The following is a 15,029-nucleotide window of genomic DNA, read 5'->3' as shown; positions in this document are numbered from 1 at the left end:
GCTAATACACATACATATATTTCCTAGCTCTTTTCTTGCTGAGAGGGCCTAGAAGAAATGACACTTGGATAGTAATGAACACACCTAGCCAGAGGTTTGGTTTCTAAACATCATTCTCCAGTAAAAGGAACCAGGGCTTTTGGAAAAGTCATTGATTCCAGGGCTGGGCTGGGAATGTAAAAGTTATGCTTCCAAAAAGTAATGAAATGCAGATAGATAGATAGATAGATAAATAGATAGCTAGCCACTTGTTGAAAGGACACAGGAATCAATCTGAAGGTGCTCCTAATGGACCAATCTGGAACTATTGAAGCCACACACACACACACACACACACACACACACACACACACACATAGTTTGAATAATAACCCCACAGGCTAGAATAAATATCTATCAACCTATCAGTATATGTAAGTAAATAAATGGAAGAGGTAGCTCTTCCTTGCAATTGACTTCCAATTAATAAATATGAAAGAAGGAAATTTAAAAATTACCATTAGGTAAACACCACAGTAATAATTGTTGCAGACAATATTTATCAGTGGATTCCAAAAAGTGGACAAAAGTTTGAGAAGGTACAGAATGTGCATAATCTTCCCCCAAGATATTTCTTTTTTTTTTTTTTATAAATGTATTTATTTATTTTTGGCTGCATTGGGTCTTCGTTGCAGTGTGCTGGCTTCTCATTGTGGTTGCTTCTCTTGTTGAGGAGCACAGGCTCTAGGCATGCAGGCTTCAGTAGTTGTGGCTCGTGGGCTCTAGAGCTCAGGCTCAAAAGTTGTGGCTCACAGGCTTAGTTTCTCTGCAGCATGTGGGATCTTACTGGACCAGGGCTCGAACCCATGTCCCCTGCATTGGCAGGTGGATTCTTAACCACTGTGTCACCAGGGAAGTGCCCCAAGATATTTCTTAACTACAAAGGGAAAAATAGTAACTTTACAGTGAACAAGCCACTTTAACCAAGTGACCAAGTTCAACATTAGTCATACCACAAAACACTGTAATACGATGTACTGAGGACACAGATCATTTCTAGTGTATATTCTTGACCCCAAAATGCATAACCTCAGTCCCACCATGAAAAATATTAGAGAAACCAAAAATTGATAGACATTCAGAAAAGTAATATTCTTTGAAAATATCAAGGTCATGAAGGACAATGAGTAAATGTCTAAGGAAATAGTAAAGACTGCAGAGGAATAAGGAGAAACAAGTAAACGTTATATGAGACCCTGGATAGGATCTGGTTACAGAAAAAGAATATTGGTGGAAAAACTGGTAAAATTCAACTGAGATCTTTAAGAGTATTTTATCAATTTTAATTTCCTGGTTTCAACAATTTTACTATGGTTATATAAGATGTTAACCTTAAGGGAAGCTGGGTTAGAGATACATGGAAACTCTGTGCTATTTTTGGGGCTCTTCTTTAAATCTAAAATTAACTTGAAGTAAAAAGCTTAAAGAAAAAAACCTATTTTGCATTATTTACTAAAGTTGAGTCTATACATAGCTGATTGCCCAGCAATTTCATTCGTAGATGAAATGCATGCTTACATGCATCAAAAGATGTTCACAAAAATGTTTATTGCAATATTATTTGTAGTAGACAAAAGTAGCAGAATGGATAAAATCATAAAATAGAATGACAGTGATAAAAATAAACTATAGCTTCATATAAAGAATCTCATGAACTTAGTATTAAGCAAAAGAAGCCAGACATTAAATATGTACTGTGTGCTTCTATTTATCAGGAAAAGCTAACCTAGAATGTTAAAGATCAGGATAATAGTTGTCTTCAGAGGAAATCAGGAGGTTTCTGTAATGCAGATAATTGTTTTGTTTTTAATTTCAGAGTTTGTTCACTTCGTGATAATTGTTGAGTTTTTCAACTGTGAGTTCTCACTTATGTTTATTATAATTTTTAAAGTTTTCAAAAGAAGAATTTAACCTATGTTACTACCCTAGATAAAGACACATGGGCCAGATTTATTCTCTTATCTGAAACAACTAAAAGAGGGCCACCTAAAAGCGTTAATAGAAACAATCCCCAGAGGTCACATAGGGAGAAGGAGTATTTTCTGTTCTCAGCTGGAGTAGAAAGCTTAGCTCCTGGGACAACTGGTAGAGTACTCAGAAGGATTTTTGCCTCAGTGGTAGTGGGAACAAAATTAAGCGTAGGGTAAATGCTGTTATAGTCTCACATAACAACGCACAAAAGGAAGATTCAAAAGGCTCAAACTACTTCTGCATAACTTAACTGTGTTCTCAAAATTTGAGAATATTTATAAGATTAGAAAAATACCCAGCACCTAACAAGATAAAAATTACAATATCTGATATTCGATCAAACAATATCACGCAGGAGGAGTGACACCAAGGAAGATGGCTGAGTAGAAAGGATGAGGATCTATCTCTCCAACTAGACAACAACTGTGTTGGCAGAATCTGTCTGATTTAACTGTTTTGGAATTCTGGAGTCTGTTCAATGGTTTCCATCTTTCAAAGGAAGACTTGGCCAGTAAACTATGGGCAATTTCATTCAATTGCAGCCTTTAACATGGTAGCAGCTATTCATTTCCTACCCTCCATGCCTGTGACAGGAAGTGTTCCTAGAGCAGCTTACAAGAGCCAGGATGGGCAATAAGAATCTTGTCCTCCAAATATGAGAGATCTGTGTTCTGATTATGAACTGCTGTTTCAAATCACAGAGGTGCAGATACAAAGGCAAGCTACCATTTTAACCTGCACTGGGTGGAAGCTTCTTTCAGGGGATTTAAACAGACAGTTTCAGGGTTTTTTCCCCTTACTTTTCCTTTTTCCCCTTTTGGGAGCCAGACATTTAAAGATTAGAGCATTCAAATGCAACTGTATTTTCAAGGGAACTTAGAAAGTCACCAAGCATGCCCATAAAAAGATGCAGTTTCGGAAAACACCTGAGAAGAGCTGAAATTTACACCTCAGGCCGATCCATGGCACATAGTAGACACCATACAACACTAAAAACAACCACCCACCCTGGGAGAGAAGGAGAATCTGATTTCCAGACTTACAACATTATGAGATTCAGATGTCCAGTTTTCAACAAAAAAAAATCATAAAGCATACAAATAAATAGGAAAGCATGTCCCAGTCAAAGGAAAAAAAATTACAGAAACCATGAGGAAGAACTTAAGACATTATCAGATAAAAGCTGAGAAAGTACATTACCACTAGAACTGCCTTATGAGATATGCTAAAGGGAGTCCTTCAGGTTGAAATGAAAGTACTCGATGTTGTGTGAAGAAATAAAAATCTTTGGTAAAGGCAAATACATGGGAAATTATAAAAGCTAGTATTGATGTAATTTTGGTTTATAACACCACTTCTTATTTTCTACGTGATATAAAATACAAATGCAGGGCTTTCGCTGGTGGCGCAGTGGATAAGAATCTGCCTGCCAATGCAGGGGACACAGCTTCGATCCCTGGACTGTGAAGATCCCACATGCTGCGGGGCAGCTAAGCCTGTGCGCCACAACTACTGAGCCTGAGAGCCACAACTACTGAAGCCTGCGTGCCTAGAGCCTGTGCTCTGCAACAAGAGAATCCACCGCACTGAGAAGCCTGTGCACTGCAACAAACAGTAGCCCCCACTCGCCGCAACTAGAGAAAGCCCTCGTGCAGCAACGAAGACCCAACACAGCCAAAAATACAATAAATAAATTGAAAAAAATTTTTAAAGATTTAAAAAATACAAATACATTAAAAAACAATTACAAGTCTGTTTGGGGGCACACGCTATATGAAGATATAATTTGTGATATCAGTAATTGAAAGGAGTGGGGACAGAGCAGTAAGGGGCAGAGTTACTATATGCTATTAAAGTTTAACTGGTATAAATTCAAGTTAAGAGTGTGTAACTTTACAAAGTTATGTGTAATTCTCATGATAAACACAAAGAAAATAAATATAGAATACACTCAAAAGGAAATGAGAAGGGAATTTTAAAATTTCACTAAAAAAAAAAATTTAAAAAAACACAAAAGATGACAGCAATGAAAGAAATGAGGGGGGAAAAGCTATAACACAAATAGAAAACAAATAACAAAATGGCAAAAGTTAAACCCTCCTTATCAGTAATTACTTTAAATGTAAATGGATTAAACCATTTTATCAAAAGATAGGGATTAGCAGAACAGATTTTTTAAAAAACCAATGGGGCTTCCCTGGTGGCGCAGTGGTTGAGAGTCCGCCTACCGATGCAGGGGACACGGGTTCGTGCCCCGGTCTGGGAAGATCCCACATGCCGCGGAGCGGCTGGACCCGTGAGCCATGGCCGCTGAGCCTGCACGTCCAGAGCCTGTGCTCCGCAACTGGAGAGGCCACAACGGTGAGAGGCCCGCGTACCCCAAAAATAAATAAAATAAAAAATAAAAAATAAATAAAAAACCAATGATCCATGCCCTCTGTAAGAGACTCACTTTAGTCCAAAGACCCAAAGAGGTTGAAACTGAAAGGATGGAAAAAGATATCCATGTAAGTAATACCCAAAAGAGAAGTTGGGCGTTATATTAATATCAGAAAAAATAGACTTTTTTTCCCCACTGGGGTATAGTTGCTTTACACTGTTGTGCTAGTTTCTGCTGTACAATGAAGTGAATCAGCTATATGTATACATATATCCCCTGCCTCTTGGACCTCCCTCCCACCACTCCCATCCCACCCATCTAGGTCACCACAGAGCACTGAGCTGAGCTCCCTGAACTATACAGCAGGTTCCCACTAGCTATCTGTTTTACACATGGTAGTGTATATATGTCAATCTCAATCTCCCAATTCATCCCACCTCCCCTCCCCACTCCCATCCACATGTCCATTCTCTACGTCTGCGTCTCTATTCCTGCCCTGCAAATAGGTTCATCTGTTCCATTTTTCTAGATTCCACATATATGCATTAATATATGATATTTGTTTTTCTCTTTCTGACTTACTTCACTCTGTAAAGTCAGACTTTAGGTCCATCCACATCTCTACAAATGATCTAATTTCATTCCTTTTTATGGCTGAGTAACATTCCATTGTATATATGTACCACATCTACTTTATCCATTCATCTGTCAATGGATGCATGTTTCCATCCATCAGGACTTGGTTGCTTCCATGTCCTGACTATTGTAAATAGTGCTGCAATGAACATTGGGGTGCATGTGTCTTTTTGAATTACGGTTTCCTCAGGGTATATGCCCAGTAGTGGGATTGCTGAGTCATATGATAGTTGTATCTTTAGTTTTTTAAGGAACCTCCATACTGTTCTCCATAGTGGCTGTATCAATTTACATTCCCACCAACAGTGCAAGAGGGTTTCCTTTTCTCCACACCCTCTCCAGCATTTATTGTTTGTAGATTTTTTGATGATGGCCATTCTGACTGGTGTGGGGTGATGCCTCACGGTAGTTTTGATTTGCATTTCCCTAATAATTAATGGTGTTGAGCATATTTTCATGTGCCTGTTGGCCATCTGTATATCTTCTTTAGAGAAATGCCTATTTAGGTCTTCTGCCCATTTTTTGATTGGGTTTTTTTTTTTAACATCTTTATTGGAGTATAATTGCTTTACAATGTTCTGTTAGTTTCTGCTGTGTAACAGATGAATCAGCTATATGTATACATATATCCCCATATCCCCCTCCTGCATCTCTTTCCCACCCTCCCTATCCCACTCCTCTAGGTGGTCACAAAACACTAAGCTGATCTCCCTGTGCTATGCAGCTGCTTCCCACTAGCTATCTGTTTTACATTTGGTAGTGTGTATATGTCCATGCCACTCTCTCACTTCGTCCCAGCTTACCCTTCCCCCCCGCCGTGTCCGCAAGTCCATTCTCTACGTCTGCGTCTTTATTCCTGTCCTGTCCCTAGGTTCATCAGAACCTTTTTTTTTTAGATTCCATATATATATATGTTAGCATATGGTATTTGTTTCTTTTGTTTTTCTTTCTGACTTACTTCACTCTGTATGACAGACACTAGGTCCCTCCACCTCACTACAAATAACTCAATTTCATTTCTTTTTATGGCTGAGTAATATTCCATTGTATACATGTGCCCCTTCTTCTTTATCCATTCTTCTGTCGATGGACACCTAGGTTGCTTCCATGTCCTGGCTATTGTAAATAGTGCTGCAATGAACCTTGTGGTACATGTCTCTTCTTGAATTATGGTTTTCTCAAGGTATATGCCCAGTAGTGGGATTGATGGGTCATATGGTAGTTCTATTTTTAGTTTTTTAAGGAACCTCCATACTGTTCTCCATAGTGGCTGTATCAATTTACATTCCCACCAACAGTGCAAGAGGGTTCCCTTTTCTCCAGCATTTATTGTTTGTAGCTTTTTTGATGATGGCCATTCTGACTGGTGTCAGGTGATACCTCATTGTAGTTTTGATCTACATTTCTCTAATAATTAATGATGTTGAGCAGCTTTTCATGTGCCTCTTGGCCATCTATATGTCTTCTTTGGAGAAATGTCTATTTAGGTGTTCTGCCCATTTTTGATTGGGTTGCTTGTTTTTTTGATATTGAACTGCATGAGCTGTTTGTATATTTTGGAGAATAATTCCTTGTCAGTTGCTTCATTTGCAAATATTTTCTCCCATTCTGAGGGTTGTCATTTTGTCTCATTTATGGTTTTCTTTGCTGTGCAAAAGTTTGATTGGGTCCTATTTATTTATCTTTGGTTTTATTTTCATTACCCTAGGAGGTGGGTCAAAAAAGATCTCTCTGTAGTTTATGTCAAGGAGTGTTCTTCCTATGTTTTCCTCTAAGAGTTTTATAGGGTGCGGTCTTACATTTAGGTCTTTAATCCATTTTGAGTTTATTTTTGTGTATGGTGTTAGGAAGTGTTCTAATTTCATTCTTTTACATGTAGCTGTCCAGTTTTCCCAGCACCACGTATTGAAAGACTCTCTTTCTCCACTGTATATTCTTGCCTCCTTTATCATGGATTAGGTGACCATAGGTGTGTGGGTTTATCTCTAGGCTTTCTATCCTGTTCCATTGATCTATATTTCTGTTTTTGTGCCAGTACCATACTGTCTTGATTACTGTAGCTTTGTAGTATAGTCTGAAGCCAGGGAGCCTGATTCCTCCAGCTCCATTTTTCTTTCTCAATATTGCTTTGGCTATTCAGGGTCTTTTGTGTTTCCATACAAATTGTAAAATTTTTTGTTCTAATTCTGTGAAAAATGCCATTGGTAATTTGATAGGGGTTGCATTGAATCTGTAGATTTCTTTGGGTAGTATAGTCATTTTCACAATATTAATTCTTGCAGTCCAAGAACATGGTGTATCTCTCCATCTGTTTGTGTCATCTTTGATTCCTTTCGTTGGTGTCTTATAGTTTTCTGAGTACAGGTCTTTTACCTCCTTAGGTAGGTTTATTCCTAGGTATTTTACTCTTTTTGTTGCAATGGTAAATGGGATTGTTTCCTTAATTTCTCTTTCTGATTTTTTGTTGTTAGGGTATAGGAATGCAAGAGATTTCTGTGCATTAATTTTTTATCCTGCAACTGTACCAGATTCATTGATTAGCTCTAGTAGTTTTCTGGTGGCATCTTTAGGATTTTCTAGGTATAGTATCATGTCATCTGCAAACAGTGACAGTTTTACTGCTTTTCCAATTTGGATTACTTTTACTTCTTTTTCTTCTCTGACTGCTGTGGATAGGACTTTCAAAACTCTATTGAATAATAGTGGTGAGAGTGGACAGCCTTGTCTTGTTCCTCATCTTAGAGGAAATGCTTTCAGTTTTTCACCATTGAGAATGATGTTTGCTGTGGGCTTGTCATTTATGGCCTTTATTATGTTGAGGTAGGGCATAACTTCTATGCCCACTTTCTGGAGAGTTTTTTTCATACATGGGTGTTGAATTTTGTCAAAATCTTTTTCTGCACCTATTGAGATGATCATATGGTTTTTATTCTTTAATTTATTAATATGGTGTATCACATTGATTGATTTGCATATATTGAAGAATCCTTGCATCCCTCAGTTAAATCCCACTTGATCATGGTATATGATCCTTTTAATGTGCTGTTGGATTCTGTTTGCTAGTATTCTGTTGAGGACTTTTGCGTCTATTTTCATCAGTGATATATGTCTGTAATTTTCTTTTTTCGTAGTATCTTTTTCTGGTTTTGGTATCAGGGTGATGGTGGCCTTGTAGAATGAGCTTGGGAGTGTTCCTTTCTCTGCAATTTTTGGAAGAGTTTGAGAAGGATGGGTGTCAGCTCTTCTCTAAGTGTTTAATAGAAGTCACCTGTGAAGCCATCTGGTCCTGGATTTTTGTTTGTTGGAAGATTTTAATTGCAGTTTCAATTTCATTACTTGTGATTTAGTCTCTTTATATTTTCTGTTTCTTCCTGGTTCAGTCTTGGAATGTTGTACCTTTCTAAGAGTTTGACCATTTCTTCTATGTTGTCCATTTTATTGGCATATAGTTGCTTATATTAGTCTCTTATGATCCTTTCTATTTCTGCAGTGTCAATTGTAATTTCTCCTTTTTCATTTCTGATTTTAGTGATTTGAATTCTCTCCTTTTTTTCCCCCCTTTTTTTCTTGATGAGTCTGGCTAAAGGTTTATCAGTTTTGTTTATCTTCTCAAATATCCAGCTCTTGGTTTCACTGATGTTTGTTATTATTTCCTTCATTTCTATTTCATTTAGTTCTGCTCTGGTTATTATGATTTCTTTCCTTTTACTAACTTTTGGTTTTTTTTTCCTTCTCTAGTTGCTTTAGGTGTAAGGTTAGGTTGTTTATTTGAGATTTTTCTTGTTTCTTGAGGTAGGATTGAATTGCTATAAACTCCCCTCTTAGGACTGCTTTTGCTGCATCCCATAGGTTTTGCGTCATCATATTTTCATTGTCATTTGTTTCTTTTTTTTTTTCAAATTTGGAAAAGGGTCTTTAATTTTATTGAAGCTCATTTTTCTGGGCTCCATTGAATAGGGCTCTAACTTTGGGTGTATCTCCAACTTCAATGATTTTGGCTCCAGCTAACAACTGCAAAATCAAACCAGATGTTACAATTGGGGAGATACCCAATTGCATTAAAGTTCCTCTGTTGGATGCAAGAATAACTCCCATCCAGTAGAAAGGATCTGCAGAATCTGATGACATGATTCCAAATAGTGGTATCTGACAACATACTAAGAAGATGAAGAAAGTTATAGGAGTCCATAGTACCTTTTTTCTAAACTGGATTTTCCTTTCAGGTTTCTGAGTATCTGGTAGAACTGCACAGAAAGGTTTGATAACTTCTAAAACTTTGATACCCTTGGTGGCAGCTAGGGCAACCCGGGTGGGCCCAGCGACCTTGGGGAGGCCTTCAGTACGTGGGCCTCTCACTGCTGTGGCCTCTCCTGTTGCGGAGCACAGGCTCCAGACGCGCAGGCTCAGCGGCCATGGCTCACGGGCCCAGCCACTCCACGGCATGTGAGATCCTCCCAGACCGGGGCACGAACCTGTGTCCCCTGCATCGGCAGGCGGACTCTCAACCACTGTGCCACCAGGGAAGCCCGTGTTTGCTTTTTTTTACAGTTTTTTTTCCTGTAATTGATTTCTAATTTCATAGTGTTGTGGTGGGAAAAGATGCTTGATATGATATCAATTTTCTTAAATTTAGTGAAGCTTGATTTGTGACTCAAGATGTGATCTATCATGGAGAATGTTCTGTGTGCACTTGAGAAGTAAGTGTATTCTGCTGCTTTTGGATGAAATGTCCTATAAATGTCAATTAAGTCTATCTGGTCTAATGTGTCATTTAAAGCTTGTGTTTCCTTATTTATTTTCTGTTTGGATGATCTGTCCATTGGTGTAAGTGGGGTGTTAAAGTCCCCCACTTTTATTGTGTTACTGTCAATTACCCCTTTTATGGTTGTTAGCATTTGCTGTATGTATTGAGGTGCTCCAATATTGGGTGCATAAATATTTATAATTGTTATGTCTTCTTCTTTGATTGATCCCTTGATCATTATGTAATGTCCTTCATTGTCTCTTGTAACAGCCTTTATTTTAAAGTCTAGTTTATCTCTTATGGGTATTGCTACTCCAGCTTTCTTTTGATTTCCATTTGCATGGAATATCTTTTTCCATCACCTCACTTTCAGTCTGTACGTGTGCCTAGGTCTGAAGTGGGTCTCTTATAGACAGCATATATACAGGTCTTGTTTTTATATCCATTCAGCCAATCTGTGTCTTTTGGTTGGAACATTTAATCTATTTACATTTAAGGTAATTATCAATATGTATGTTCCTATTACCATTTTCTTTATTGTTTTGGGTATGTTTTTGTAGACCTTTTTCTTCTCTTGTGTTTCCCACCTACAGAAATTCCTTTAGCATTTTGTTGTAAAGCTGGTTTGGTGGTGCTGAATTCTCTAAGAGTTTGCTTGTCTGTAAAGCTTTTGATTTCTCCATCAAATCTAAATGAGATCCTTGCTCGGTAGAGTAATCTTGGTTGTAGGTTTTTCCATTTCATTACTTTAAATACATCCTGCCACTCCTTTCTGGCCTGCAGAGTTTCTGCTGAAAAATCAGCTGATAACTTTACGGGGATTCCCTTGTATGTTATTTTTTGCTTTTCCCTTGATGCTTTTAATATTTTTTTCTTTGAATTTAACTTTTGTTAGTTTGATTAATATGTGTCTTGGCATGTTTCTCCTTAGGTTTATCGTGTATGAGACTCTCTGCGCTTCCTGGACTTGGGGTGCTATTTCTTTTCCCATGTTAGGGAAGTTTTCAACTATAATCTCTCTGAATGTTCTCTCAGACCCTTTCTTTTTCTCTTCTTCCTCTGGGACCCCTATAATTTGAATGTTGGTGCATTTAATGTTGTACCAGAGGTCTCTGAGGCTGTCCTCATTTCTTTTCATTCTTTTTTCTTTATTTCTTTAGTTTTTAATTTATTTATTTTTGGCTGTGTTGGGTCTTCATTGCTGCACGTGGGCTTTCTCTAGTTGCGGCGAGCAAGGGCTACTCTCCGTTGCGGTGCATGTGCTTCTCATTGTGGTGGCTTCTCTTATTGCAGAGCACAGGCTCTACGCACGCAGGCTTCAATAGTTGCAGCATGCGGGCTCAGTAGTTGCGGCATGTGGGACCTAGCGTGTGGGCTTCAGTAGTTGCGGTGCGTGGGCTCAGTAGTTGTGGTGCATGGGCTCTAGGGTATGTGGGCTTCAGTAGTTGTGGAGTGTGAGCTCAGTAATTGTGGCTTGCGGGCTCTAGAGCGCAGGCTCAGTAGTTGTGGCACATGGGCTTTGTTGCTCCACGACATGTGGGATCTTTCCAGACCAGGGATCGAACCCGTGTCCCCTGCATTGGCAGGCAGATTCTTAACTACTATGCCACCAGGGAAGTCCCTTCGTTCTTTATTCTTTATTCGGCTTCTCAGCAGTTATTTCCACCACTCTATCTTCCAGCTCACTTATTCATTCTTCTGTCTCAGTTTTTCTGCTATTGATTCCTGTAGTATATTTTTCATTTCGGTTATTGTGTTATTCATCACTCTTTGTTTGTTCTTTACATCTTCTAGGTCCTTGTTAAACATTTCTCATATTTTCTTGATCCGTGCCTCCATTCTCTTTCTGAGATTTTGGATCATCTTTACTATCATTACTCTGAATTCTTTTTCAGATAGGTTGCCTATTTCCTCTTCGTTTATTTGGTCTTATACTTTTTACCTTAATCCTCGTCTGTAACATTTTTTTGTTATCTTATTTTTTTTGATGGGTGGGGCTGTGTTCCTGTCCTGGTAGTTGTTTGGCCTGAGGTGTCCAGCACTGGAGTTTGCAGGCAGTTGGGTGGGGCCGGCTCTTGGTGCTGAGATGAGGACCTCCAGGAGACCTCACACCAAGTAATATTCCCTGGGACCTGCAGTTCTTTGTTAGTCTAGCAGCTGGGACTTGGCGCTTGCACAACAGGCGCTCAGGCCTGACAACCAAGATCCTGCAAGCTGTGCAGCATGGTAAAAAAAATCAATCAACAAAAAGAAAAGAGCAGAACAATAGCAAAGACTAAGAAATAAAATAAAATTAAGGCTTCCCTGGTGGCGCAGTGGTTGAGAGTCCGCCTGCCGATGCAGGGGGACACGGGTTCATGCCCCAGTCCAGGAAGATCCCACATGCCGCGGAGCGGCTGGGCCCATGAGCCATGGCCGTTGAGCCTGCGTGTCTGGAGCCTGCGCTCCGCAACGGGAGAGGCCACAACAGTGAGAGGCCCGCATACCACACACACACAAAAATAAAATAAAATAAAATAAGAAAAATAAAAAATATATTAGAAAAAAATAACAATAAAAATGAAACAACCACAAAACAAAGCAGAACCACAACAGCAAAAAATTTTTTAATAAAATAAAGAAAATAAAAAATATTTTTAAAAATAAAAGATAAAAAAATAAGATAAAAAAATTAAAAAAATAAAAATTCCCTGATGCCTCCTCGTCAGTGTCCTTGCCCTTATGGTGAGCTACAGCTTCCTCCCACCTTCCCAGTAGGCCTCCAAGACCTCTAGGTAGGTCTCTGGACCTGCTGTATCAGCCCCACCTCTGTATGTGTTCTTCTCCCACAGGGGCTGGTGCAGCCAGAGGAGGCCTTGGAAGGGGGCGGTGCTTGGCCCGCCTGGACTTGCACAGCCAGAGGAGGCCCTGTCAGGGGCGGCACTCGGGCTGTGTGCACGCACGTGGCTAGAGGAGGCTTTGGTGGGGGTGGGGCTCAGGCCCAGGACGCCCTCGTCTGGAAGAGGCTTTGTTGGGACAGTTCACGGTCTGTCAGGACCTGTGTGGCCCATGGAGGCTTTGTGGGGGAGCTGTGCTCAGGCCGCTGGGAACAGCACGACCCACAGAAGCCTTGTTGGGGGCGGTACTCAGGTCTGCCAGGACCCAAGCAACCAAAGGAGGCCCCAGCTGGGGCACAGCTGAGGCCCAGGACCCACGCACTCAGAAGAGGCTTGGGGGGGGCTCAGGCCCAGGACCAGCACAGCCGGAGGGGGCCTCAGATGGGTGGGGGTTCAGGCCTGGGACCCCAGCAGGCTTGCTGGGGCCTGAGCAGGCGGGTGAGAAGTATTCCCCTCCGATCCCCCAATCCCCTGAAGGTCCCTCTTCGTCCCCACTGTCCCATGTCCATGAGTGGGCACCTCTGAGCGTGGGAACATTTCCCCTCCCCCATCCCCCCTCAGGGGTGCTGGTCCCATCCCACCTCTGCTTTTTTTTTTTCACAACACTGTATTTTATTTTTACAAGATATAAATAAACTGACACCAAGCATTGTAAATGGATGACCACAATAAAAGCAACAATGATTGCAATTACCAAACAGGAAGCACACTCATACTATGTCATAATATTGACATTCAGTCCAGTAATCCTCCACTGTAACAGCTCCTTTACTTTGCAGTGAAAATTGATTTGTATATTTTTTGCCTCTGAGTCCTTGTGGGATTTTTTTTGTTTTTATTGAAACAGAAAGTCACAAATATTATAATCATCCTCATCAGTTCACTCAGTCCCATGTAATTAATTTTTTTTCATCTTGATCTTTGTTAACACTTTTATGAATTCATCAGTTTTCCATTAGAGTTCTGAAAATGCTTATTCATTCAGTTCAGCAGTATAGTCAGTTACCAGAAACCTGTATTTGTCAGTCTTTTCCATGAATTCCTTGAAGATGAAACACTTTTATAGGAACATTTTTGCAAAAGTATCAGAGAACTGTCTGTAAATGACAAAAGACTTAAAAATGACCATGGATAAAGATTTGATGAAAGTTCATAATAATGCAATTGACAAGGAAATTTAGTTATTTCTGAGATATACATTTTAAAATAATAACTAGAATTATGACTTATAACATTATACCAGAACATATAAGATTTTTAGAAATTTCATGTAATGTCTGAAACATTTATATTAACATATTTCCATACAAATAACCCAAAGAAAGTTCAGTATTAGTGTCTTTTCTGTTTGTTTGTTTGTTTGTTTATACTACAGGTTCTTATTACTCATCAATTTTATACACATCAGTGTATACATGTCAATCTCAATCGCCCAATTCAGCACACCACCATCCCCACCCCACCGCGGTTTTCCCCCCTTGGTGTCCATACGTTTGTCCTCTACATCTGTGTCTCAACTTCTGCCCTGCAAACCGGTTCATCTGTACCATTTTTCTAGGTTCCACATACATGCGTTTATATACGATATTTGTTTTCCTCTTTCTGACTTTCTTCACTCTGTATGGCAGTCTCTAGATCCATCCACATCTCAGCAAATGACTGAATTTCATTCCATTTTATGGCTGAGTAATATTCCATTGTATATATGTACCACATCTTCTTTATCCATTCATCTGTCAATGAGCATTTAGGTTGCTTCCGTGTCCTGACTATTGTAAATAGTGCTGCAATGAACATTGGGGTGCATGTGTCTTTTTGAATTATGGTTTTCTCTGGGTATATGCCCAGTAGTGAGATTGCTGGGTCATATGGTAATTCTATTTTTAGCTTTTTAAGGAACCTCCAGACTGTTCTCCATAGTGGCTGTATCAATTTACATTCCCACCAACAGTGCAAGAGGGTTCCCTTTTCTCCACACCCTCTCCAGCACTTATTGTTTGTAGATTTTTTGATGATGACCATTCTAACTGGTGTGGGGTGATACCGCATTGTAGTTTTGATTTGCATTTCTCTAATAATTAGTGATGTTGAGCAGCTTTTCATCTGCTTCTTGGCCATCTGTATGTCTTCATTGGAGAAATGTCTATTTAGTTCTTCTGCCCATTTTTGGATTGGGTTGTTTGTTTCTTTAATATTGAGCTGCATGAGCTGTTTATATATTTTGGAGATAATCCTTTGTCCATTCATTCATTTGTGAATATCTTCTCCCATTCTGAGGGTTGTCTTTTCATCTTGTTTATGGTTTCCTTTGCTGTGCAAATGCTTTGAAGTTTCATTAGGTCCCATTTGTTTATTTTTGTTTTTATTTCCATAACTCTATGAG

General features: G+C 39.4%; 1 protein-coding gene across 1 annotated transcript in view; it reads right to left on the bottom strand.

Annotated features, from left to right (window-relative positions):
- The window catches only part of FAM186A (family with sequence similarity 186 member A), a 62,737-nt gene extending 53,583 nt beyond the window's left edge, over window positions 1-9,154 (bottom strand). The window contains 1 exon segment of the mRNA XM_070046542.1: window positions 8,993-9,154. Coding sequence (XP_069902643.1) covers window positions 8,993-9,154 — 162 coding nt within the window.
- Window positions 9,155-15,029: the final 5,875 nt, after the last annotated feature.

The sequence above is a fragment of the Globicephala melas genome, chromosome 10 (genome assembly GCF_963455315.2).
Source record: "Globicephala melas chromosome 10, mGloMel1.2, whole genome shotgun sequence".
Classification (NCBI taxonomy): domain Eukaryota; kingdom Metazoa; phylum Chordata; class Mammalia; order Artiodactyla; family Delphinidae; genus Globicephala; species Globicephala melas.
Note: the sequence above shows the minus strand (reverse complement) of the source record. Positions and strands in the feature narration are given on the sequence as shown.